At 39.4% G+C, this 24,154-nt stretch overlaps 1 protein-coding gene across 6 annotated transcripts in view; it reads left to right on the forward strand.

Annotated features, from left to right (window-relative positions):
• Nucleotides 1-24,154, forward strand: part of COL25A1 (collagen type XXV alpha 1 chain) — a 516,002-nt gene that overhangs the window by 288,884 nt on the left and 202,964 nt on the right. For all 6 annotated transcript variants that reach the window (XM_027543862.1, XM_027543859.1, XM_027543858.1 and 3 more), the window contains exon 5: nucleotides 17,959-17,976. In XM_027543862.1, coding sequence (XP_027399663.1) covers nucleotides 17,959-17,976 — 18 coding nt within the window. The remainder of the gene's footprint in view (nucleotides 1-17,958; nucleotides 17,977-24,154) is intronic.

Here is a 24,154-nt window from a genome sequence, read left to right on the forward strand (position 1 = left end):
GTGCATGTGGGTGTGTGTGAACTAAAACCTCTCCCCGAACTCCCCGTTCCATGGGAAAAAGAAAGAAATGGCTAAGGTTTGCAGTTTGTCAAAAGCTTTGAAGAGATGGCTTTAGCAGACTTTATTTCTGGAGGCTTGTACCGCCCCTCCACCCCTTTCGGAAGGACCTGGTGGGTTAGCCTAATTTGCTTCATGCACACCAATTATTAATACAAGCCTCTACCTGTGCCTACTTCCTTTCATTTATACAATTTCAAGGATGGCCAGTCAGCGTGCTCCAGGCAGGACATAGAACCATTCATGCATGGGAACTCGAGCTTTATTCTCTCCCCAGGAGGCTCCTGGCATGCTGTGGCCACAGCCCAGGGAAGACTATCTTTTAGCCCTCAGCAGCTATTTAGAATCATTCAGAAAGAACTTGCTAAGCCTCATCAATAGAGGTAATTTAGCCAGTGGCTCTAAAAATGCTAAGTTACAGTCCCAGTCGCAACTGAGAACATTTATGTTATAGGAGAACTGAAACGCATTCAGTGTACTCTTGGTGATGTTACAATCTCTAATTTAGCCCCAGCATCATTAACTGCATAACGGTATCTATTAAAATAAATTAAGGTAGTTTACTTTTCAATCATTTTTGTCACAGCAAGAAGAGAGGATTAACTAGTTTCCACAATTTAAACCTACGTCAAAAGGTCTTCCAGTTGCTTGGGAAGAAAAAAATCCAATAAAATATGGAAATTTGACAATGTACGAATTTCTCTGTGTCACTTATAACTGCAAAGTCCCCCACTGAAGGGTCTGTGCCTTATTTTTCCTTGTTCCTCTAGTACTACCATAGTGCTTGGCCTTTAGTGGATTGATTGAATAAAAATTCATAAAAAGATAAACTTTTAAAATCAAATATTATATGCCTTCCACTGTCCAGGATGGAGGTTAGAATAATAGCTAAAAAGTTCAGGTTCAGGAAAGACCTGAATTTATATTTCAGTACTGCCACTTTCTAGCTGTGTGATCTTGGCCAAGTCATTCATTCTGTCTCAGTTTCCACAACTGTATAATGGGGGTAACGATAGTACCTATTCATGCTCACAAAACAAAAGGCACAGTGCTAACTTTCGCAGCACCGTAAGTGTTAGCTGTTCAAAGAGCATGCCCTTTAATAGGAGAAGTAAGATACCAAGAGCCATAGTTGAAGGCAGAGTACAGTGCCATAAAATAATTAAGGAAATGATCTGTGGCTATTCAGAAGAAATAAAGTTCCTATCTGCTGGGGGAAAACAGGCAGGTCTTTGAAAGAAATGAAAGCTCTAAAAGCCTGGATGGGATTTAAACAAGTGAAGTGGGCAGGAGGGCAGCCAGACTGGGTGGATGGCAGGAACAAGAATCTCTGAGGAGGTCAGGAGCCTGGAGCAGTAGGAGGGAGGTCACAAGGACCACGGCTTCCCAGGTGGCTCAGTCGGTAAAGAATCTGTCTGCAATGTAGGAGACACAGAAGACGTAGGTTCGATACCTGGGTCAGGAAGATTCTCCTGGAGGAGGAAATGGCACCCACTCCAATATTCTTGCCTGAAAATTTCCAGAAATTGACAGAGAAGCCTGGAGAGCTACAACCCATGGACTCACAAAGAGTCAGACATGACTGAGCACACACACATGCACACAAGGGCCATGGATCCCTCCAGTGGCTGAGCCAAGGGCTTGGACTCCCACGTCTAACTGAGCCTTGATTTGGTCAAGATGAGATGTCATTATCTTTGGTGGAGCAAAATTGAAGTTTTGAAGTTGGGTTAGATCCTGCTGGGACTGCTTGAGTCCTCCAAGTGCTGTATTTCTTCCTCTGGCATTTCAGCAGCACTTTGTTTACATAGCCACTGTAATCCTTAAAGTTTTGTGACTTGATTGGTAGTTTCTTTGGCCTTATTACAGAAAATGTAGGAAATGGTGATTCATGGAAATTCTATGGTAGCTTATCACGAACAATGTCTGGAAAGGTGAATTATAGGAAATCTATAGCCTTTTGGGCAACATACGGGCTTCCCCGCAGGCTCAAGTGGTAAAGAATCTGCCTGCAATGTAGGAGACACAGGAAATGCAGTTCGATCCCTGGATCAGGAAGATCCCCTGGAGAAGTAAATGACAACCCACTCCACTATTCTTGTCTGGGAAATCCCATGGACAGAGGGGCCTGGCAGGTTGCAGTCCATGGGGTCTCAAAGAGTCAGACATGACTGAGTGTCCACTCACTAGGCAACATACTTTGCATAATTGCTCTATACTTCTAATAATTTTTGAGTCTCTATTGAATATCAGTTCAGATCAGTCGCTCAGTCGTGTCTGACTCTTTCAGTTCAGTTCAGTTCAGTTCAGTCGCTGAGTCATGTCCGACTCTGTGCGACCCCATGAATCACAGCACACCAGGCCTCCCTGTCCATCACCAACTCCCGGAGTTCACTCAGACTCACGTCCATCGAGTCAGTGATGCCATCCAGCCATCTCATCCTCTGTTGTCCCCTTCTCCTCCTGCCCCCAATCCCTCCCAGCATCAGAGTCTTTTCCAATGAGTCAACTCTTCACATGAGGTGGCCAAAGTACTGGAGTTTCAGCTTTAGCATCATTCCTTCCAAAGAAATCCCAGGGCTGATCTCCTTCAGAATGGACTGGTTGGATCTCCTTGTAGTCCAAGGGACTCTCAAGAGTCTTCTCCAACACCACAGTTCAAAAGCATCAATTCTTTGGCGCTCAGCTTTCTTCACAGCCCAACTCTCACATCCATACATGACCACAGGAAAAACCATAGCCTTGACTAGACAGACCTTTGTTGGCAAAATAATGTCTCTGCTTTTGAATATGCTATCTAGGTTGGTCATAACTTTCCTTCCAAGGGGTAAGCATCTTTTAATTTCATGGCTGCAGTCACCATCTGCAGTGATTTTGGAGCCCCCCAAAAATAAAGTCTGACACTGTTTCCACTGTTTCCCCATCTATTTCCCATGAAGTGATGGGACCAGATGCCATGATCTTCGTTTTCTGAATGTTGAGCTTTAAGCCAACTTTTTCACTCTCCACTTTCACTTTCATCAAGAGGCTTTTTAGTTCCTCTTCACTTTCTGCCATAAGGGTGGTGTCATCTGCATATCTGAGGTTATTGATATTTCTCCCGGCAATCTTGATTCCAGCTTGTGTTTCTTCCAGTCCAGTGTTTCTCATGATGGACTCTGCATATAAGTTGAATAAGCAGGGTAAAAATATACAGCCTTGACGTACTCCTTTTCCTGTTTGGAACCAGGCTATTGTTCCATATTTAATATAGATAATATTATTTTTATTATTGTTATAGTACATGTTATTGAAACTGTATTCCTGCAATTAAGCCTAAGGAGATAGAAACATAACTAAAATAAAGTTAGAAGTATGGTTTTAAAAACTGTTAAAATATCACTGGTTAAAAACTATGATGATAGATTAAGATCACAGCAGACATTCTACTAACTGAACTTATTAAAGATAGTCTACTGGGTATATCACAAACATAATGTGGAAAGAATAAAAAATTAATCTGACAAAGAAATGGAAAACACTGTTCTGTGGCCCTCTCATATCCTCACTTTCCTCCTGAACAGATTAGATGTCTTGTTCGATCGTTACACTCCTGCTCTTGTTTGTGTACACCTCTAACTCCCTCTCTCCCCCTGTCTTACCCTGGGGAGACCACAAACCTACTTAAATTCAAGTCACCCTCCACTCTGCGCCTGCGCCTGCCCAGCTGAAGGCAGATGGAGGAAAACAACCCTGCTAACTGGCCTCATTTTAAACTCTCAACCACTAATCTTGAGGATGCACAGTGCTATCCATGTCTGCGATCCAATCACTGTCTGACTTTCTTAGCTGTTTCAAATTTTTTTCCTTACTCAATTCTCTAGCATCTCCTTCACACTTAATGTTGTTAAAAAGTATTGTTTGTTGTTTCTCTGCGAAAATAGAAGCCATCAGAATAGAATTCTATGCACTCCCACCACCAAATCTGATAGTTTCCTCAGATCTTTCCTCGTGCTACAAGAAACGAACTGTTCCTTCCTTGTGCGGCTGAACCAATCCCCTCTGCCCTGCTCGTGTTCATTGCTCTTCAATTGTTGTTTCTCTTCTATATCGATTTTCTCTCTCCATTAAATAATTCTGTTAACACAAATGAAGCCATAATATCATCCATCTTAGGGGAAAAAAATTTCCTTGACTTCATATCTTCCTCTAGACACTGTTGCATTTCGCTTCCACTGTCCACAGCAAAACTCCTAGGAAGAGTTGTCCATAACTAAACAAGATATTAGTATCTGCCACTCTGCTGAATCCTTCTTGTTCGGGTCACTGATTATCTTCACTATGAAAAATTCAGGGATCAGGGTTCTGTTCAAATGTTACTAGATCATATTTAACAGAGCCTATTGCTCTCTTCTTGTTGGAACACTTTCATTGCTTATCTCTTTGGTGGGTATATCTCTTTCAAGGTGCTCTTCCAATCTCACTGGCCTCTCCTCAGCCTGGCTAGTTCATTTACTTCTTCTTGGTCTCTAAATGTTGTGCTCAAAGGCTCAGTCCTTGGACCTTTTTTCTTCCTTATTTACATTCACTTGCTAGGTGATTGCATGTAATCTCATGGTTTTAATATCATCTGTATGTCAAAGGTTCCCAGATATATATCTGCGGCCTAGACTTCTCCTTTACTCTGGACTTGTATTTCTAAGTATCTACTCAACATCCCTACATGGCTGTTTCACAGATATCACAAACCATATGTCCAAAACCAGATTCTCCAACCCTGCTCCTCTTTAGTCTTCTCCACAACAGTGTATGACATCGCCATTCCTTTAGTTGCTCCAGGCAAATCTGGGAGTCACTCCTGACTCCTCTTTTTCCTCACACCCTGCATTCAACCGATCTACAAATCTTATACCACTTTCTTCACAATATTCAGTTCAGTTCAGTCACTCATTCAGGTCCGACTCTTGGCAACCCCATGGACTGCAGCACACCAGGCCTCTTTGTCCATTGCCAACTCCCAGAGTTTACTCCAACTCATGTCCATTGAGTCGGTGATGCCATCCAACCATCTCATCCTCTGTTGTCCCCTTCTCCTCCTGCCTTCATTCTTTCCCAGGATCAGGGTCTTTTCAAATGAGTCAGTTCTTTGCATCAGGTGGCCAAATTATTGGAATTTCAGCTTCAGCATCAGTCCTTCCAATGTACATTCAGGACTGATTTCCTTTAGGATGTACTGGTTGGATCTCCTTGCAGTCCAAGGGACTCTCAAGAGTCTTCTCCAACATCACATTTCAAAAGCATCAATTTTTCAGCGCTCAGCCTTCTTCACAGTCCAACTCTCACATCCATACATGACCACTGGAAAAACCATAGCCTTGACTAGACGGACCTTTGTTGGCAAAGTAATGTCTCTGCTTTTTAATATACTGTCTAGGTTGGTCATAACTTTTTTTTCCAAGGAGCAAGAGTCTTTTAATTTCATGGCTGCAGTCACCATCTGCAGTGATTTTGGAGCCTCCCAAAATAAAAGTCTGTGACTGTTTCCACTGTTTCCCCATCTATTTGCCGTGAAGTGACGGGACCAGATGCCATGATCTTAGTTTTCTGAATGTTGCGTTTTAAGCCAACTTTTCACTCTTCCTCTTTCACTTTCATCAAGAGGCTCTTTAGTTCTTCTTGGCTTTCTGCCATAAGGGTGGTGTCATCTGCATATTTGAGGTTATTGATATTTCTCCCGGCAATCTTGATTCCAGCTTGTGCTTCATCCAGTCCAGGATTTCTCATGATGTACTCTGCATATAAGTTAAATAAGCAGGGTGACAATATACAGCCTTGACATACTCCTTTCTCAATTTGGAACCAGTCTGTGGTTCCATTTCCATTTCTAACTGTTGCTTCCTGACCTGCATACAGATTTCTTAGGAGGCAGGTCAGGTGGTCTGGTATTCCCATCTCTAAGAATTTTCCACAGTTTGTTTTGATCCACACAGTCAAAGGCTTTGGCATAGTCAATAAATCAGAAGTAGATGTTTTACTGGAACTCTTTTCCTTTTTTGATGATCCAGCGGATGTTGGCAATTTGATCTCTGGTTCCTCTGTCTTTTATAAATCCAGCTTGAACATCTAGAAGTTCATGGTTCATGTACTGTCGAAGCCTGGCTTGAAGAATTTTGAGCATTACTTTACTAGCGTGTGAGATGAGTACAATTGTGTGGTAGTTTGAGCATTCTTTGGCATTGCCTTTCTTTGGGATTGGAATGAAAACTGACCTTTTCCAGTCCTGTGGCCACTGCTGAGTTTTCCAAATTTGCTGACATATTGGGTGCAGCACTTTCACAGCACCATCTTTTAGGATTTGAAATAGCTCGACTGGAATTCCATCACCTCCACTAGCTTTGTTTGTAGTGATGCTTCCTAAGGCCCACTGGACTTTGCAGTCCAGGATATTTGGCTCTAGGTTAATGATCACACCTTCGTGATTATCTGGGTCGTGAAGTTCTTTTCTGTATAGTTCGTCTGTGTATCTTGCCACCTCTTCTTAATATCTTCTGCTTCTGTTAGGTCCATACCATTTCTGTCCTTTATTGTGCCCATCTTTGTATGAAATGTTCCCTTGGTATCTCTAATTTTCTTGAAGAGATCTCTAGACTTTCCCATTCTGTTGTTTTCCTTTAAGTCTTTGCACTGATCACTGAGGAAGGCTTTCTTATCTTTTCTTGCTATTCTTTGGAACTTTGTATTCAAATGGGTATATCTTTCTTTTTCTCTTTTGCCTTTTGCTTCTCTTCTATCCACTGCTATTTGTAAGGCCTCCTCAGACAATTTTGCCTTTTTGCCTTTTTGCATTTCTTTTCCTTGGGGGTGGTCTTGATCCCTGTCTCCTGTATAATGTCAGGAACCTCCGTCCATAGTTCTTCAGGCATTCTGTCTATCAGATCTAATCCCTTGAATCTATTTGTCACTTCCACTGTATAATCATAAGGGATTTGATTTAGGTCATACCTGAATGATCTAGTGGTTTTCCCTACTTTCTTCAATTTAAGTCTGAATTTTGCAATAAGGATTTCATGGTCTGTGCCACAGTCAGCTCCCAGTCTTGTTTTTGCTAACTGTATAGAACTTCTCCATCTTTGTCTGCAAAGCATATAATCAATCTGATTTCAGTGTTGACCATCTGGTGATGTCCATGAGTAGAGTCTTGTGTTGTGTTGTTGGAAGAGTGTGTTTGCTATGACCAGTGCGTTCTCTTGGCAGAACTCGATTATCCTTTGCCCTGCTTCATTCTGTACTCCAAGGCCAAATTTACATGTTACTCCAGATATTTCTTGGCTTCCTACTTTTGCATTCCAGTCCCCTGTAATGAAAAGGACATCTTTTCTGGTTGTTAGTTCTAGAAGGTCTTATAGATCTTCATAGAACCGTTCAGCTTCAGCTTCTTCAGCATTACTGGTCGGGGCATAGACTTGCATTACTGTGATATTGAATGGTTTGCTTTGGAAATGAACAGAGATCATTCTATCATTTTTGAGATTATATCCAAGTACTACATTTCATGCTCTTTTGTTGACTATGATGGCAACTTCCCAATATATGCAGTATCTAATCATTTTGTCTCCTCTACTGCTCTCCTGGGCCATCCCATCATTTACCTTTTATTTGGATTTTAACTTCCCTCCATGCTTACACTCTTGCCTTCTTACAGTCTTTTCCCCACAGTAAATGCAGTCCCTTTCAAATATAATTCAGGTTATGTCACTTCTCTGTAAAAAACCTGCTCTCAATGGCTTTCTACCTCACCCCAACTAAAAGCCAAGTTCTTATCGCAACTTACAAAGTTCTACATGACCTGGCTCTTCCACCTCTATGACTGCATCCCTGCCTGTTTCCTATTGCTCCCTTGCATCCAGACCCTGGACTGGAAGATCCTATCTCTTTAGTGGGCATTCCTCTTGCTCTTCATTTTCCGTCTTTTCCTCTTGCCTTCCATGATGACCCTATACAGCAGGGCCCTCCTACTCTGTCCTCCTTATCCTCATATATTTTTCTTCTTAACCATTATCACTACTGGGTGGATTATTTATAAACATTTTCCTACAGTCTGTCTCCCCCTACAAACAGCTGAGTCTTTGTTGGCATGGACTTTTTTATTTCTCATATTTACTTTTCCTAGTATTTGAAAAATGCTAACACACAGGAGTGGCTTGCAAATATTGATTGATTGAATAAATGAGCTATCAACCACAGTTTTCCCACCTTCATCCCACACCCAGACAACTTCTACTTCAGAGCGCTTTGAGATTTAGGGCTTAGCACACCTCCATTTTCTGCCCCTGAGCACCCAAATGTATTATTTGCGTGTAGCCTCACTTCCTTTCTCCTCTTCTCAGAGTGATGTCTCTTCTCCTTGCCCTGATTCTCTGACACCACCTCTTTTTGTGTTCTCTTATATTGATATATTGTGCTCTAAAAGCCTTTTCTTTCCTCTCAGCTAAGAGTTGTCTGTCAGTTTGCAAACATTGTCAGATCCTTCCCTTCTACTGCAAAAACAAATAAAAGAACAAAACTTCTAATCTTCGGCCTTTTACCTTCTATCCTGTTTCTTTTCTTCCCTTTATACACAACTACTCAAAAGAATTGTCAACTGAGATTGATGAAGAGTTGGTACACATGCTTTCCACTTTTTGCCTTTTATAGACATTGCTGATTAATCCCAGTGCCATTTTCAAAGTCTATAACCCGGCCTCAAAGCCCTCTCTTAACACATTATCCCAGGTGGCCATTCACAATTAGAGTTGCCACTTGGGATGACACCTGCTTGCCATTTCTGGAGCTTATCCTTAACTTGCTCACCTCACTGCTCAAACAATTACATTTCATATTCTTACTTCCTGTGGGTTAAGTGCAATGGACTCTTTGCAGTCTTCATTTAATTCTCTTTTTGAAATTCTCTCCAATATTGGCTTTATAAAACTCATGTTTGTTGCTATTGTTTTTCATTCTCTTCCTCCTCAGTTACCTTCTGGGGACTCTATTCCTCTCTTCCCCATAAAATGTTTATTTTTGTCTACGCAAGGATTCTTAACCTGGGATGAAAGATTTGCTAGAGAATCCATGGATGGACTTAAAATGTGTGTTTTGTGTGTGCTGGATATTAAGTGTTTGGTGTATGGATATGTCTAGGTAGAGCAGCTATATCTTTTATCCAGTTCAAAGGAGAGTGAAGAATGATCGCTACTTGCTTCCTCTGGATTGTTGTTCAGTCGCTCAGTTGTGTCTGACATTTTTGTGATCCTGTGGATACGCCAGGCTTTCCTGTCCTTGGCTGTCTCCTGAGGTTTGCTCAGACTCATGTCTGTTGAGTCAGTGAGGCCATCCAACCATCTTATCGTCTGTCTCCCCCTTCTCCTCTTGCCCTCAGTCTTTTCCACTATCACAGTTTTTCCAGTGAGTCAGCTCTTCACATCCAGTGGCCAAAGTATTGGAACTCAGCTTTACCTTCCAGTGAATATTCAGGGTTGATTTCCTTTAGGTTTGACTGGTTGGATCTCCTTGCAGTCCAAGGGACTCTCAAGAGTCTTCTCCAACACCACAGTTCAAAAGCATCAATTCTTCGGCACTCAGCCTTTGTTATAGTCCAACTTACACATTCATACATGACTACTGGAAAAACCATAGACTTCCCTGGTGGCTTAGATGTTAAAGCGTCTGCCTACAACGCGGGAGACCCGGGTTTGATCCCTGGGTCGGAAAAATCCTCTGGAGAAGGAAATGGCAACCCACTCCAGTATTCTGGCCTGGAGAATCCCCTGGATGGAGGAGACTGGTTGGCTGTAGTCCATGGGGTCTCAAAGAGTCGGACATAACTGAGGGACTTCCTGGAAAAACCATAACTTTGACTAGATGGACCTTTGTCAGCAAAGTAGTGTCTCTGCTTTTGAATACGCTCTAGGTTTGTCATAGCTTTTCTTTTTTTTTGAAGTTGTGTGATTGGGAATGTTACCCAGCCTCTCTGAAACTTGGTTTGTTCAACTACAAATGATGGAAATGACCCCTAATTTGTAGGCTTATTATAACAGAAATGTCATTCTTGGAGCTCTTGGTGTCTTGTGGAAGTCAGTAAGTTATAGTTGTTATGATACAGCCCCAAAGACCTTGGTCCCTAAAGTACACAAGCTTCTGGGCTTGCAGAGCCTCTCCACCTGAATTTTGAAATAGGTTTCCATTTTTAGGGCTCTGTCTCACTGGAGCAAAAAGCATTATGTGACTCATGTATTATCAATTAGTTGACTCTGCTTTAATTAATTTATTAATGCAAACATGTAAGGCAGCTGCAGAGAGCACGAAGTCCATTTTTTTGCACAATATTTAGAAAATTGGGCATTTACATAAATTTAATCAGACTGAGAGATGTTTACAAATTGGCTTCTCATATTATCTGGCACAATCAAAATAGCATACTTTTAAAGATGTAATAAAATTGGAAGAAGCCAAATTATTCATTATATACAATTTAAGAAAAATTTGTTAGGCAGTAGAAATTGCCTTTGTATTCTTTAAAAAGCATGTATTTTCAAAACAGTGGAAGCTGAGCAGGTGTCTCGACTCACATATATTCTATGTGTTTATTGTATCCTATTAAATGTATGTTTGTAAACTTGTCATTTATTTACATCTTCCAGATTCCATGCCAGTTGGTGAAAAAACTTGGAGATGTAGTTTGTTTTAGAAGTTTGATATACATTTATATCCAAAATTATACATCCTGTAAATGGCTTTATAAAATAATACAGCTAAATCCCCAAGCCCAAATATTTTGGTCTGCAAAACTGCAGTTTCCCAACAAATTCAACTGAGCAGGGATCTCCAGTCTCATGAACCATGGCCTTCTGTAGTTGGTTCTTGACTCTAGAACTCTCCTACCCCTATGTCTATGACAGCTCCATTCCTAGAAATGATGCGGGGCTTACATAGAAGGTGAATTCAAAACTCTTACTTATTGAATTCTAAAGAATAGTTTGAAGAATTTTTCAAATGCTTCCAAGTAATTAAAAACACCCTGAATTGAGAAAGTTGGAAAATGGAATTCAAATCACTGACCTAGATCTTTGAGTGAATGAATCTACTATGGAAAAAATTTGGTTCTGTTTAAAAATTTCTGCAGTGAATTAGGTATCATGCTCAATATTTTTATGATCAAGACATGGGGCTAGAAAAATGTTGGGAAGTACAGAAAAGTCTCAGGATAGAAAGAATTACTCATAATTCCACCACCAAGAAATAACTACCATTTTCATGTATTCTTCCTCTCTTCCTTCCTCTCTTCCTATCTTCTCCTCCCTCACCTCCTTCCTTGTTTCCTTCATTTTCTCTTTCTTTATTTCCTTCCTTCTTTCTTCATATAGATATATTTACAAATATATGTCTGAATAAATACATATATGTATATGCATGTAGAATTATACCCCAGAAAATATATAATCTGCATTTATATGAATAAATTTATATGAATAAATAAAATATGAATATTCATATAAATAAAAATTTATATGAATAAATAAAATATATGAATTGTATAATTGGAATAACACTGCCTTATCATTGTTGTATCATAAGGAATTAATTGTGCATGCTAAGTTGCTTCAGTCATGTCTGTCTCTTTGCGGATCCTATGGACTGTAGCCAACCCAACTCCTCTACCCATGAGATTCTCCAGGCAAGAATACTGGAGTGGATTGCCATGCCCTCCTCCAGGGGAACTTCCCCACCCAGGAATGGAACCCTCATCTCTTACGTCTCCTGCACAGGCAGGTTCTTTACCACTAGCACCTCCTGGGAAATACCAAGGACTAATCATATATAGTCAAATATTTGTATAGAAATAAGTAGACACTGTTATAATAGCAAAAATCTGAATCAATCTCAGTGGAATATTAAGCATTCAATACATTTAAATATTGTAAATTAATGCATAAATGGAATCCTTATCTTTCTTATGCTCTGTATGTGAAACTTTTAATGACAAAAAATGCAGCTGATAAAATTCTTTACTTTCTTATGTTCCCACTGTGACCATTTAATCGTAAGATAAACATAGCATGGTGTTAGAAAAATAATAATGTTTTAAAATTACTGTGGGAAGGACTTAATCTGCTTAAGTATGAGTAAATCTTTAAATAAATCATATTATTTATTTATAAAAGGTAAACATCATGGAAGAAATCTTCCAAGTTGTGAATGAATTTTGTTTCCTTTACATTGAACCCAACAAAACCATCTCCATGTTCACTCTCACTTTCTCTCTTTTCTCTTTCAAATGAACAAGAAAGACATATCCACCAGGCTTGAGTCTATAGCTATTTATTTTCCTGTTGCGTAGAGTATGACTTTTCTTTCCCAGAGTTAAAACCATGGAGGATTAAGTATTTTTCAAAAGAAAAGCTTAAATTGAAATACTCTTATCTAAGTAATATTATGTGACTGTGACTAAGGTAAGAATTATTAATATCTATCCTGCAGGGTAACGCAACAGGCAGTATAAATTATGAATAATGTTTGTTTCAGCCAAGCGTGTAAGAGTCCTTGGAAGCATGAGTAGTTTACAGACACTGCGAGATTAGGCAGTCTTTGCAAAGCCATTTCTTAATGCACATAATCTGTATTGCTTTATTTTCTTCAATTGTTTTTCTCTGTAGTTCATCATCCCCATGTTAATTTGTTTTTAAAATTAATAGACACTTTTTATCTAAATTTGAATTAGTCGAATGAATTGTTGGTGTTGGTTTTATAGCCCACTTTGAATTGCCATGCTACAATGGTATAGCATTTTATAATTTGCAAAGTCATTTGATATAATATTCTCACATTAATTAGATACAGAGACTTAATCAAACTAGGGAGTGATTTTTCTTCAAGATATCAGTCTCATGCTTTTTGTCCTAAGGCACACAGGTAGGTGTCTAAACTTCCCCTGATACCCTTACAGGCTTCTGCCTTAGCTCCATCTCTGGCATCTGAAGAAGATTCCAGTGAGGAAAGAGACTTCCTCTTCAACATAGATGTGTTTATTTGCATGAGCAGAAGCCAAGAGATTAAGAAGTTATATTTTGAAAACGCAACTCTGAAATGTAAGGATAGCCGACTCTCTAATGGTTCTCTAAAAATACTGTAACCAATTTGAGGACCAATCCAAAATTCTCACCTTTCAGCAATTCAGTAATTGTTTCCAAAGCACCTTGTAACTTGGGCACTGGGGTGTCAGGGATTAAATGTGAATAGACTCAGGATGAGCAAGATTCCTGCTTCCTGGTGCTGCAAATGTAGAGTACACATATTCTGCTTACTGGCACAGACTTTGCGTCAAACTGCGACTCAAGAAAGGTTAAGGGATCCCACTGAGATGGTTCTACGTGAGTGCGTGCGTGTGCGTGCAGTCGCTTCAGTCGTGTCTGACTCTGTGCGACCCTAGGGACTGCAGCCTGCCAGGCTCCTCTGTCCACGGTATACTCCAGGCAAGAATACTGGCATGGGTGGCCGTGCCCAGCTCCAGGGGATCTTCCCGACTCAGATATTGAATTCTTGTCTCTTAAGTCTGCCTGCATGGGCAGGCAGGTTCTTAACCGCTAGTGCCTCCTGGGAAGCCTGATGGTTCCTATGATAGGATTCCAACTCTCAGAATGGCTGCCACCAGAATAATCCTGTTGCCAACTGAGACAATCTGAAGCTTTACCTGCATGCTTGCTTCATGTGCTTTTTTCTCCTGAAAAGAAAAATAAACTTGACATCTGAATATGTGGATTTGAACATTTTCAAGAGGTAATGAAGTTACGATGATCATCTTCAAATGATCTTTATAGACTGCAAAGGTTTGAACGTGCAAAAGCATAGAAATGATTATTTTAAAGTTTTTTTTTTTCAGTTCAAGACAGTGAAATAAACTGAATCTGAGTATACTAACGGTGATAGTCAAGCTTAGGTTTCTTAATGCTGAGATTCTAAGTTAAGTGCTTTCTGATTACCTTGAAGCAGAGGGAACACCTTTTAGAGGTTCATGAACAATCATCCTCAAGTTTTTGTAACTGAAAGTAATTTTATTTAAAACTTATCACTGTAAAAATGTATGTGGGTCTGATATCCTAATCAGTATTTCAAAATAAGATGGTATGTGAAAGTACAAATTTTGTGTGCCTGTCTGTGCACGTGCTAACGGAAAAATGGCATCTGTCCCATTTGGAAAAGAATGACCCAGAATCACCAGCCATAAAAAAAGTATCATGTGGTGAAACTAATTGCCTCAGTCAAAAATCTAAATGACTTGGTTGATTTAGAAAAGGGTGTTAGTACTTTCTGGCAACCATAGCTGTGATAACAGCCTGGCAAAAACTGGTTAATACTGCTCTTTAATTGCCTAAAGTAACAATGCATACTCCAGCGATATGTCTTCTCATTTATCATGTTCCATCTTGGTTTACTTGCCTCCCGAAACTTTTAACTTGCTTTGAACACTTTTCTGTCAAGCATCAGCTACTGGCTGATTGTTTTCCGCCATGCTGTTCTGATTACCACGTTTTCAAGTCAGCTTTTCCTGCTGTTTCTTTTTCTTCACGCTGGTGCCTTAGCAGCCTTGAGGGCATTGCACTGAGCTGTTGACGTACAGTAAATCAGCAACTCCATTCTCCATCTTTAAATGTCTGGCCTAAACTTAAGTATTTCTGTGATTTAACTACTTCTCTTGGCATGGCTCCTGATTATGCTAGATTGTACTCTTTTGGGTTTTTATTTATAGAAACATTTTTGATGATTTGCTTGGGGGGAAAAGGTCCTTTTCAGCCATTTTTAAAGATTCAACTTAAAAGTTTTATTTGCTAACCTTCATCATAATTTTTAACTCCTCAGAGTGCATTTTAGAAAACCAAAAGAAATTCACTTTCACTTTTGATTGCTAATAATATTCACTACCTATAAGTTAGAATAGACTTGAAAATGATCCGCTGGTGTATGAAAACACTTGTGCCACTCAGTGAACTACTCAGTAGCAACAAAGAAATTCTGAGATACTTCTTTGGATGATTTGTCTGTGAAGAAGTCTTCGTCACATAGTGTCTTGGATCACCAAGGATATTTCCAAGATGCTTTTCTTGGGCTCTTGTCTACTCTCTATGCTCTGCTCTCCATGGGGGAACTTAACACTTCCACACCCTCTGAAACCTCTCCTCCAACACTTCACTCACTTAGCCAGATGGCTTTATACCATGACTGCCAGATTCCAGCTGCTAGACTGCTTTCTTCTAGGTGTTCACTAGGAGACACCTGGTATTCTACGTGTCTCCAGGTGAAGAGCTTGTTGCATCACACTGAGTTAAGGAGACTTGGTGCAGGCAGCCCTGGAATCTTGTGTATGATTTGTAAGACTTGCATTGTGTAAGCCATGTTTTAGGGAGGTTGCCAAATTTGCCGTTTAGTTTGCATTGTTTTTCTGGGAATCCTCTCTGTCAACCCACTTCCATCTCTCTTTTTCACATTCTCCACCCTGCACATATCCACATACATATATACACACCAAACACACCTCAGATTCATATCTGACATTAGGGTAATCTGAGTTCCCTGGCGCTGTATATGTTCCAATGCCTATATAAAAGTCAACTTTTTATCTTTACCATCACTTACTATTTGTTCTCACTATCACTCATAAAAAGTTTATAATGCAATGTATATTTGTGCAATTTATACAAACATTGTGCTAAAAGTCATTTGTTAAATGTAATGGCAGAAATGCTAGTTTTTAAAGATAGACAAGAAAAGCCTGTAATTTGTAAAACAACCATAGGTATGAAAAAATCTCAGCAATGATGCTAAAATATATTCCTTTGAAGAAATTCTTTCTGATTTTAAAGATGTCTACATTTTAGTCTTTACCAAAAAAAAAAAAAAACATATAAGAAAGGTAATTTATTCTGAGGTTCTATAAAAGGTTCATGGTCACATTTCAGAGTGTGCATTAGCTTAAAAGTTTGGAAAGATCAAAAGTGTAAAGCATCCAGAGGAAGAGTGATCATGCAAGAGCTTGTGAGCATGCACTGTGATTTCATCCATTATGCAGATCTGGAAGATCCATATTTATATGTAGATGAACAGCCCTGTACTTATAGGTTCTCCATGTTTAGAGCTGATGTTAGAGCTGTTTGCTACCCTCAAGAACCTTTGCTGACCCGGTTTTTGTACAGGTATCAGTTAAGAGGCTGGGCGCCCTCTGGCCCTAGGTCTTCATCTGGAAGCAGAGATTCAGGCTGTTGCAGCCTGGGAGTACCTGGGGGGTTTAGTGCCCACTCAAGTTAAGCATGCTCTGGGACCATGCCGATCTCAGTTAAGTCTGCATACAGCTCTGAGTTTAAACTTCCAGAGTGAAAGCCAAAATGGCCTGCTGCAAAATGTTTGAACTTTGGAATCAGTTTGGATTTAAAGTCTGCCCTTTTTGCCTATAGGCTGTGTGATTTTTTAGCTTATTTCTATGAGTCTGTGATCTGGTGGTTCAGACCATAAAGCATCTGCCCGCAATGCGGGAGACCCAGGTTCAATCCCTGGGTTGGGAAGATCCCCTGGAGAAGGAAATGGCAACCCACTCCAGTACTCTTGCCTAGAAAATTCTGTGGATGGAGGAGCCTGGTGGGCTACAGTCCATGGGGTCGCAAAGAGTCAGACGCGACTGAACGACTTCCCTTTTCTATGAGTCTCAGTTTCTTCATTTATAAAATGCAGGACAGTTATAATAAATGGAATAACACATCCAAATTTGCCTGGGACTATAAGGAATGAATGACTGGTATTCTCTTATCCCTCTGCATCACTAAAGAGTCAGGCGTGGGGTGAGTCACATCCACAGTAGCTTGGTATAACTCCGCTTTCTGGTTTGATAGATGAAATCTAGACAGAGCTCTTGGATCTGTTCTATCACCAGTCAGTTAGAGACCGTGTGCCTAGAGGAATTCCAAGTCTGAAGAGAAGCTGAAAGAGAAAGAAAGAGCCTTCTCTGGGAGTTGTATTAGCTCCTTGTTTTTTTGTGTAATACTCAGTGGCATACAGGTGATATAATGAGATTATACATCATTTACTTTTTAAGATTCCCTAATTCAGTGTGAATTTTTTCTTTCATCTCATCTATACAAAATCCAATTGGAGATTTGAAGAAGGTGATGTATAATCAATACTTTTATTCACAGGTGATTTTCCTTTAGTAAGAAACACTTGCAGTTATGCTGTTTTGAAATTTTTATTAGTTTAAGCAACAGGAAAGTGACATGCAAAATAAATCTGATTGACCAGAGGTTACATAATCTTGTTTGTATGAGGAGTTATGATGCACTTTAATTGAGCCAAAGACCTCTCATATTCTTTTAAAATGCCCTTAGATTGGATTATGCAGAGTAAAAGATAGATGTTTATTTTTAATAGACTTAAAGTATTATTGAAACAATGAGAAATGTAAAGAGTTGGTGAATTCTAAAGTTAAACAGCTGCCTCTTTTTTCTTCTCTCTGTGCCATCTCTGAATATGTAGCTCATAATAATAATGTGCTAGAAGATCCTCCCTTTATGTAACCGATTCATTATTATCATGTGAGATGTATTTCACCCTTTGCCTTTTCTTTCTCCATTTTAATTCCAGAGCATAGTAAAACTCTTGAGTCATTTTGGAGTTACATATAACAGATCATAACATCAAGATTTTAGATAAATAGCATAGAGTAAAAATATTAAGAAATAACCTGATTAAAACACAAAGTGAAATTGTCTGTAGTTAGGTATTATTATTTTCAGAAATATTTTGAAAACATGTTCAGAACTAGTTTAAGTTTTGATACTGGAAATACTCACTGAAGAAGCAATTTTATAACTATTTTCCTTTCTTTCTACTTTTCAATTGCAGGGTCAGCCCGGTCCTCAGGTAAGTGAACACTTTTTCTTCTCACAAATTAATTTCAATTTAAGATTTTTCCAGCCTAGAGGTTTTGCCATTCTTTTCAAAGCATATAAAAAAGCTATGAACCAGTAATCATGACACCACACAGTAGACCAAATATTTCCCAGGAGTAAATCTTTGGGGCCTCTTCAGGATTGCGTGAGTCATATCAGCTGTTGGGCCAGATGGCAAGTTTAACAATGTACTATCATATAAAGCAAGACTCTTTAATAGATCTGAGACAGTGCCACAGGGCTTTAATGTAAGATAAAATGACTTAGTAGTAGATGTTGGGTAGGAACTGGTTGGCATTAGGTATTGATTCATCATTACTAATACATTGTCGTCAATCCCCACAGACTGATTATTTAGACTGCCATCCTATCAACTAATTTTGACTTATTATAGATAGATATTTAATTTGTTCTACATTTCCTTTTTTTAAACTTTTTAAAAAATTTTATTTTTAATTGGGAGAAAATTACTTTAATGTTGTGTTGGTTTCTGCCATACAGCAATGAAAATCAGTCATAATTAAATATATATCAACTCCCTCCCCTCCCTATATTTTCAATATAAACTAACTGCTGAAGATATGATTTATCATTATGAATGCAGTCAACAGACAATCTTTTGAGCCCTAAATCATAGTGAAGAAAATGAGGAAATATTAGGAAGGGGAGGAATGTGTATAAAGATGAAACACACAGAAGAAGAGAGTTGTCAGAAATGAACAGTCAATAAAAAACCCTCAATATTAGCAATTATTGTAGTCAGTAGGAAACCAGAGACAAGGAAATGACATTATTAATGTTTTACCTCTAACACCATCATACCTGTAAATAAAATAGTTATTTATTGAGTTCCCTTTTCGTGTTTTTCCCCTCAATATGCTGAATACTTTTTCTGTCCTAGATTGTTTCCTAAATAAGTGATTTTCCCAAATAAGTGGAGCCAATGCCACAAACTGTCTATTATGTGCTGATTCTCCTACTAGACCATGATAATATATTTATATTTTATGAGCTCTGAATATAAGGATATCTAACAAAACAAACAAACCCCCCCCCCCCCCCGGTAGAATATTCCTTTTCACACTACTCATGAGAAATATCTTGAGAAATAATTAATTTATATTCACTCATTATTCACAATAATGAATACTCTCATTATTTATAATTTTCACTTTTTAAAAAATATTTATTGGAGTATAGTTGATTTACAATATTGTGTTAGTTTCAGGTGTACAGAAAAGTGAATCAGTTATACATATACACATATCCAGTCTTTTTTAGATTATTTTCCCACATATACCATTACAGAGTACTGAGCAGAGTTCCCAGTGCTATATGACAGATCCTTATTAGTTATATATTTTATAGATAGTAGTATGTAGTATAGTAGTATGCCACTGATCTAAGATCAAACCAGTCAATCCTAAATGAAATCAACCCTGAATGTTCTTTGAAAGGACTGAAGCTGAAGCTCCAATACTTTGGCCACCTGATGCAAAGAGCTGACTCATTGGAAAAGACCCTGATGTTGGGAAAGATTGAGGGCAGCAGAAGGGGGCAACAGAGAATGAGATGGTTGAATGGCATCATCGACTCAATGGACATGGGTTTGAGCAAACTCTGGGATAAGTGAAGAACAGGGAAGCCTGGCATACTGCAGTCCTGGGGTTGCAGAGTTGGACATGACTGAGTGGCTGAACAACATAATGTATATGTCAGTTCCAGCCTCCCAATTTATCCCTCCTTCCTTTACCCCTTGGTAAACACAAGTTTGTTTTCTATGTCTGTGACTCCTGTTTTGTAAATAAGTTCACTTTTACCCTTCTTTTTTAGATTCCACATGTAATGACATTGTATGATGTTTGTCTTTCTATGTCTGTCTGTCTTCACTCAGTATTACAACCTCTGGGTCCCTCTGTGTTGCTGCAAATGGCGTTATTTTGTTCTTAATTTTCACTCTTATGTTCTAAGTAATCTCAGGCTAGTTACTAGAGGGAAAAAACCCATGGAAGAAAGTCATAGTTTCTTCCCTAAATTCGAAACTGCTACATTATAATGAGATGAAAACAAAGTAAAAGTTGCTTTGCATGCTTTATTTTATTTAATGCTTACAACAGCCCTGAAAGTAATATTATCCTAGATCTAGATCTAAGAGATATATATTTTTGATCTCTTCTTATTCTGTATATATGCTAGGTTTTCCAGGTGGTGCAGTGGTAAAGAATTTGCCTGCCAATGCAGGAGACGCTAGAGATACAGGTTCAGTCTCTGAGTTGGGAAGATCCCCTGGAGTAGAAACTGGCAACCCACACCAGTAATCTTGCCTGAAAAATTCCATGGACAGAGGAGCCTAGTGGGCTACAGTCCTTGGGATCGCAAAGAGTTGGACGTGACTGAGCACATACGCACCTTCTGTATATATCCTTACCTATATATGTATCTGTGTCTGTGAACCTGTGAGAACTATGTACACACACAACCTATGAGAAACAGTGCAGAGCTTGCCTTAGAACTGCCCTGCTGCAGGGCAGGAAAACTAATGCATTTAATCACTAATTTCCCATTCTTCATTGGTGAAAGCTGTACCTGGGTGTTAACTCCCTGGCACTTCTGGCCTACCCTAGAAGGTATAACACACTCCAGCTGTTCAAGGAATGCAGGAAGCCGTAAGAACATATGGGACCTGCATTCTAGCACAGTCTTGGAGAGAGGCAGCGGCGTGTGTTGGCACCTACATCTGCTACAACACTCAAGTGCCAGTGTCCTATAGACGAAATAGAGAGGGAAACTCAGATAGGGCTATAAGGACTGAGAAAACTGGACAGAAAGACAGCATGAAAAGCATAATGAGACATTAGAGAGGATAACTATAAAAGAACATAGAAAAAAAGAACATGGTCATAACAAATTTTGAATGCACAGCCATAGTGAATGAGCAGATGAAGGATGATAAACCAGTACAGGAAGCCAAGAATAGTCAGAACCAGGAACATCTATGGAGGGATCATGGTAGCTGAAATTTAAAAGTGTATCACGGCACTTTAAGAAGCCAAGAGATACCCCGACATTGTCTTTCTACACCATAGGCAAAGAGTTTTGTTGCTACGTCTCCAAGGAAAAGTCTGACCTTCTTCTTATTCCTACATCATTATAGTATTTTTCAAAAGAAACTTCCAATTTTAGATTTTAAATTAGAGAATTATTAACGAACTTTTCACGTAAGTACTAGATGATCATTAACTGCTTGTTACTCATATACAAATGTTTATGTCAATTAGCGTTTTCTTGCATAGGTTGAACATTGCCACATGATCTTATTCACATTGCTGTATGATGTAAAACTCTTAGAAAAACTCAGTACTCTTTCTTTGCTATCACACATTATTTAATAAGGACTTCCAGATTAATAGGGTTTTATTTTGCAGACCAGTGGTAAAAAGGGGAAATATCTTATCATCAAGGAGTTCTGATTGTCTTTCTAAAATTGAAGACGGCTTGGATGGACTTTGATTGTTAAAAAATTGCAAAGACTAGAAAGCTAAATAGCAGTGAACTCTGTTACAGTAACAGTACAAAATTGAATACGAAAATAGGCCTTAGGGAAAAGAGGTGAATCTATGCATTTACCTAAATGGGTGAGAAAATGGTTCTTGACAAGGGAAATGAGATGGTGAAAGGATATTAGAAAGAAAAAATAAAAAAGGCAGTTCTAGCAGCTGTGGTTAAGATAGGAAAAGAGGCAGGGGAATGAATGAAGAGGATATTGCTGTGAACCCACTGAATCAGAGGAAATCAAATCCTTGGAGAGGAAAAGGGATGGTTTAGAGTAAATAATGGTTTTTATTTTTCAATTTGTTAATGTGGTGTATTACATTGATTGATTTGCGGATATTGAAGAATCTTTGCATCCCTGGGATAAAGCCCACTTGGTCATGGTGTATGATCTTTTTAATGTGTTGTTGGATTCTGATTGCTAGAATTTTGTTAAGGATTTTTGCATCTATGTTCATCAGTGATATTGGCCTGTAGTTTTCTTTTTTTGTGGGATCTTTGTCAGGTTTTGGTATTAGGGTGATGGTGGCCTCATAGAATGAGTTTGGAAGTTTACCTTCCTCTGCAATTTTCTGGAAGAGTTTGAGCAGGATAGGTGTTAGCTCTTCTCTAAATTTTTGGTAGAATTCAGCTGTGAAGCCGTCTGGACTGGGGCTTTTGTTTGCTGGAAGATTTTTGATTACAGTTTCAATGATCCAGCGATCCCACTGCTGGGCATACACACTGAGGAAACCAGAAGGGAAAGAGACACGTGTACCCCAATGTTCATCGCAGCACTGTTTATAATAGCCAGGACATGGAAGCAACCTAGATGTCCATCAGCAGATGAATGGATAAGAAAGCTATGGTACATATACACAATGGAGTATTACTCAGCCATTAAAAAGAAAACATTTGAATCAGTTCTGGTGAGGTGGATGAAACTGAAGCCTATTATACAGAGTGAAGTAAGCCAGAAGGAAAAACACCAATACAGTATAATGGCGCATATGTATGGACTTTAGAAAGATGGTAACAATAACCCTGTGTACGAGACAGCAAAAGAGACACTGATATATAGAACAGTCTTATGGACTCTATGGGAGAGGGAGAGGGTGGGAAGATTTGGGAGAATGGCATTGAAACATGTAAAATATCAAGTATGAAACGAGATGCCAGTCCAAGTTCGATGCACGATACTGGATGCTTGGGACTGGTGCACTGGGACGACCCAGAGGGATGGTACGGGGAGGGAGGAGGGAGGAGGGTTCAGGATGGGGAACACATGTATACCTGTGGCGGATTCATTTTGATATTTGGCAAAACTAATACAATTATGTAAAGTTTAAAAATAAAATAAAATTAAAAAAAAATAGAGTAAATAATGTCACAGAAACTTGAAAAAAGCAATTGGGTAGAAAAAGAAAAAAAAAATAACGTGACAACAGAGTAAAGGAAGAAAGAAGGGGAAGAAATGAGAAAACAGACAGATGAACATTTGTATTTCAAACTAAAGGTAGTGGGAGTTATTCAGGGGTGGGGCAAAGTTAATCTGTTGAAATGAAAGTCACCCTGATATTTTTTATTAATCCGTATTGACGTAATTCAGTTCAATAACTCATGTCTATTTTGCCTCTATTAGGTACAAGGCTGTGAAATTGTAGTGAACAAGACAGACTCAGTCTCTGTTGTTTTGGTAGTTCTTTTAATAATAATAGTCAAGTAGAGTGTCAAAGTTCTGTCAGTTCTGCAGACCCGCCATTCTGAGGATGGCTTTAATCATACCTGCGAGGCCTACTCCGTGTTTGCACATCTGGTTAGTCCCCAGGTTCTGTTGGGACTTTGACATGAGGCATTTAAGGAAGCCTTTTTCCTACACACACAGGTGAACCACCATCAGTGCCATTGCTCCAAGTGTGGCCCTCGTGCCATGCCTTAGTCCTGATAATGGGATTCTGCCCAGATCCAGGCACCCCGTTCTGATGACTTGAGTCCTTTCCCAGCTCCACGTGTCTACACTGTTTTTCCATTATCATCGTCATCCAAGGTCCTCCTTTTCCTTTCCTCTCTACTGCTAGGCTGCCCTGCTGGCTCAGCGGTAAAGAATCCACCTGCAATGCAGAAGATGAAGGAGATATGGGGTTTGATCCCTGGGTTGGAAATGGCAACCCACTCCAATATCCTTGCCTGGAGAATCCCATGGACAGGGAGCCTGGTGGGCTACAGTCCATAGAGTTGCAAAGAGTCAGACACGATGGAAGCGACTTAGCCCCCACGCACCCTGGGTGTTAAGTCATGGTGTGTATACTCTGTGCAGCCTTGCTAATGGCTGACTGAACAGGTCGATGCCTCTAACTCACTGCCTGCTTGACAGGACTCTCCATTTCTATTTCTCTTGACCCTGAATCTCTCTTGCCATTCTGCACACTGAGCAGACATGCCTGTTGCCTGGCCTGTCACTGCTGCAAAGGAGCTGAGTCCAAATCCCTGTAGTGGAGTCATCAAGTGGGAATTAAGTTGTAGCATCAACCAGTATCAACTTATATATGTTTTCCAGACAAAGTTTTTCTCTCATGGTTCTTATTATGTCATTCTTCTGACTCACAAACTTTAAATCT

This window comes from Bos indicus x Bos taurus, chromosome 6, assembly GCF_003369695.1.
Source record: "Bos indicus x Bos taurus breed Angus x Brahman F1 hybrid chromosome 6, Bos_hybrid_MaternalHap_v2.0, whole genome shotgun sequence".
Classification (NCBI taxonomy): domain Eukaryota; kingdom Metazoa; phylum Chordata; class Mammalia; order Artiodactyla; family Bovidae; genus Bos; species Bos indicus x Bos taurus.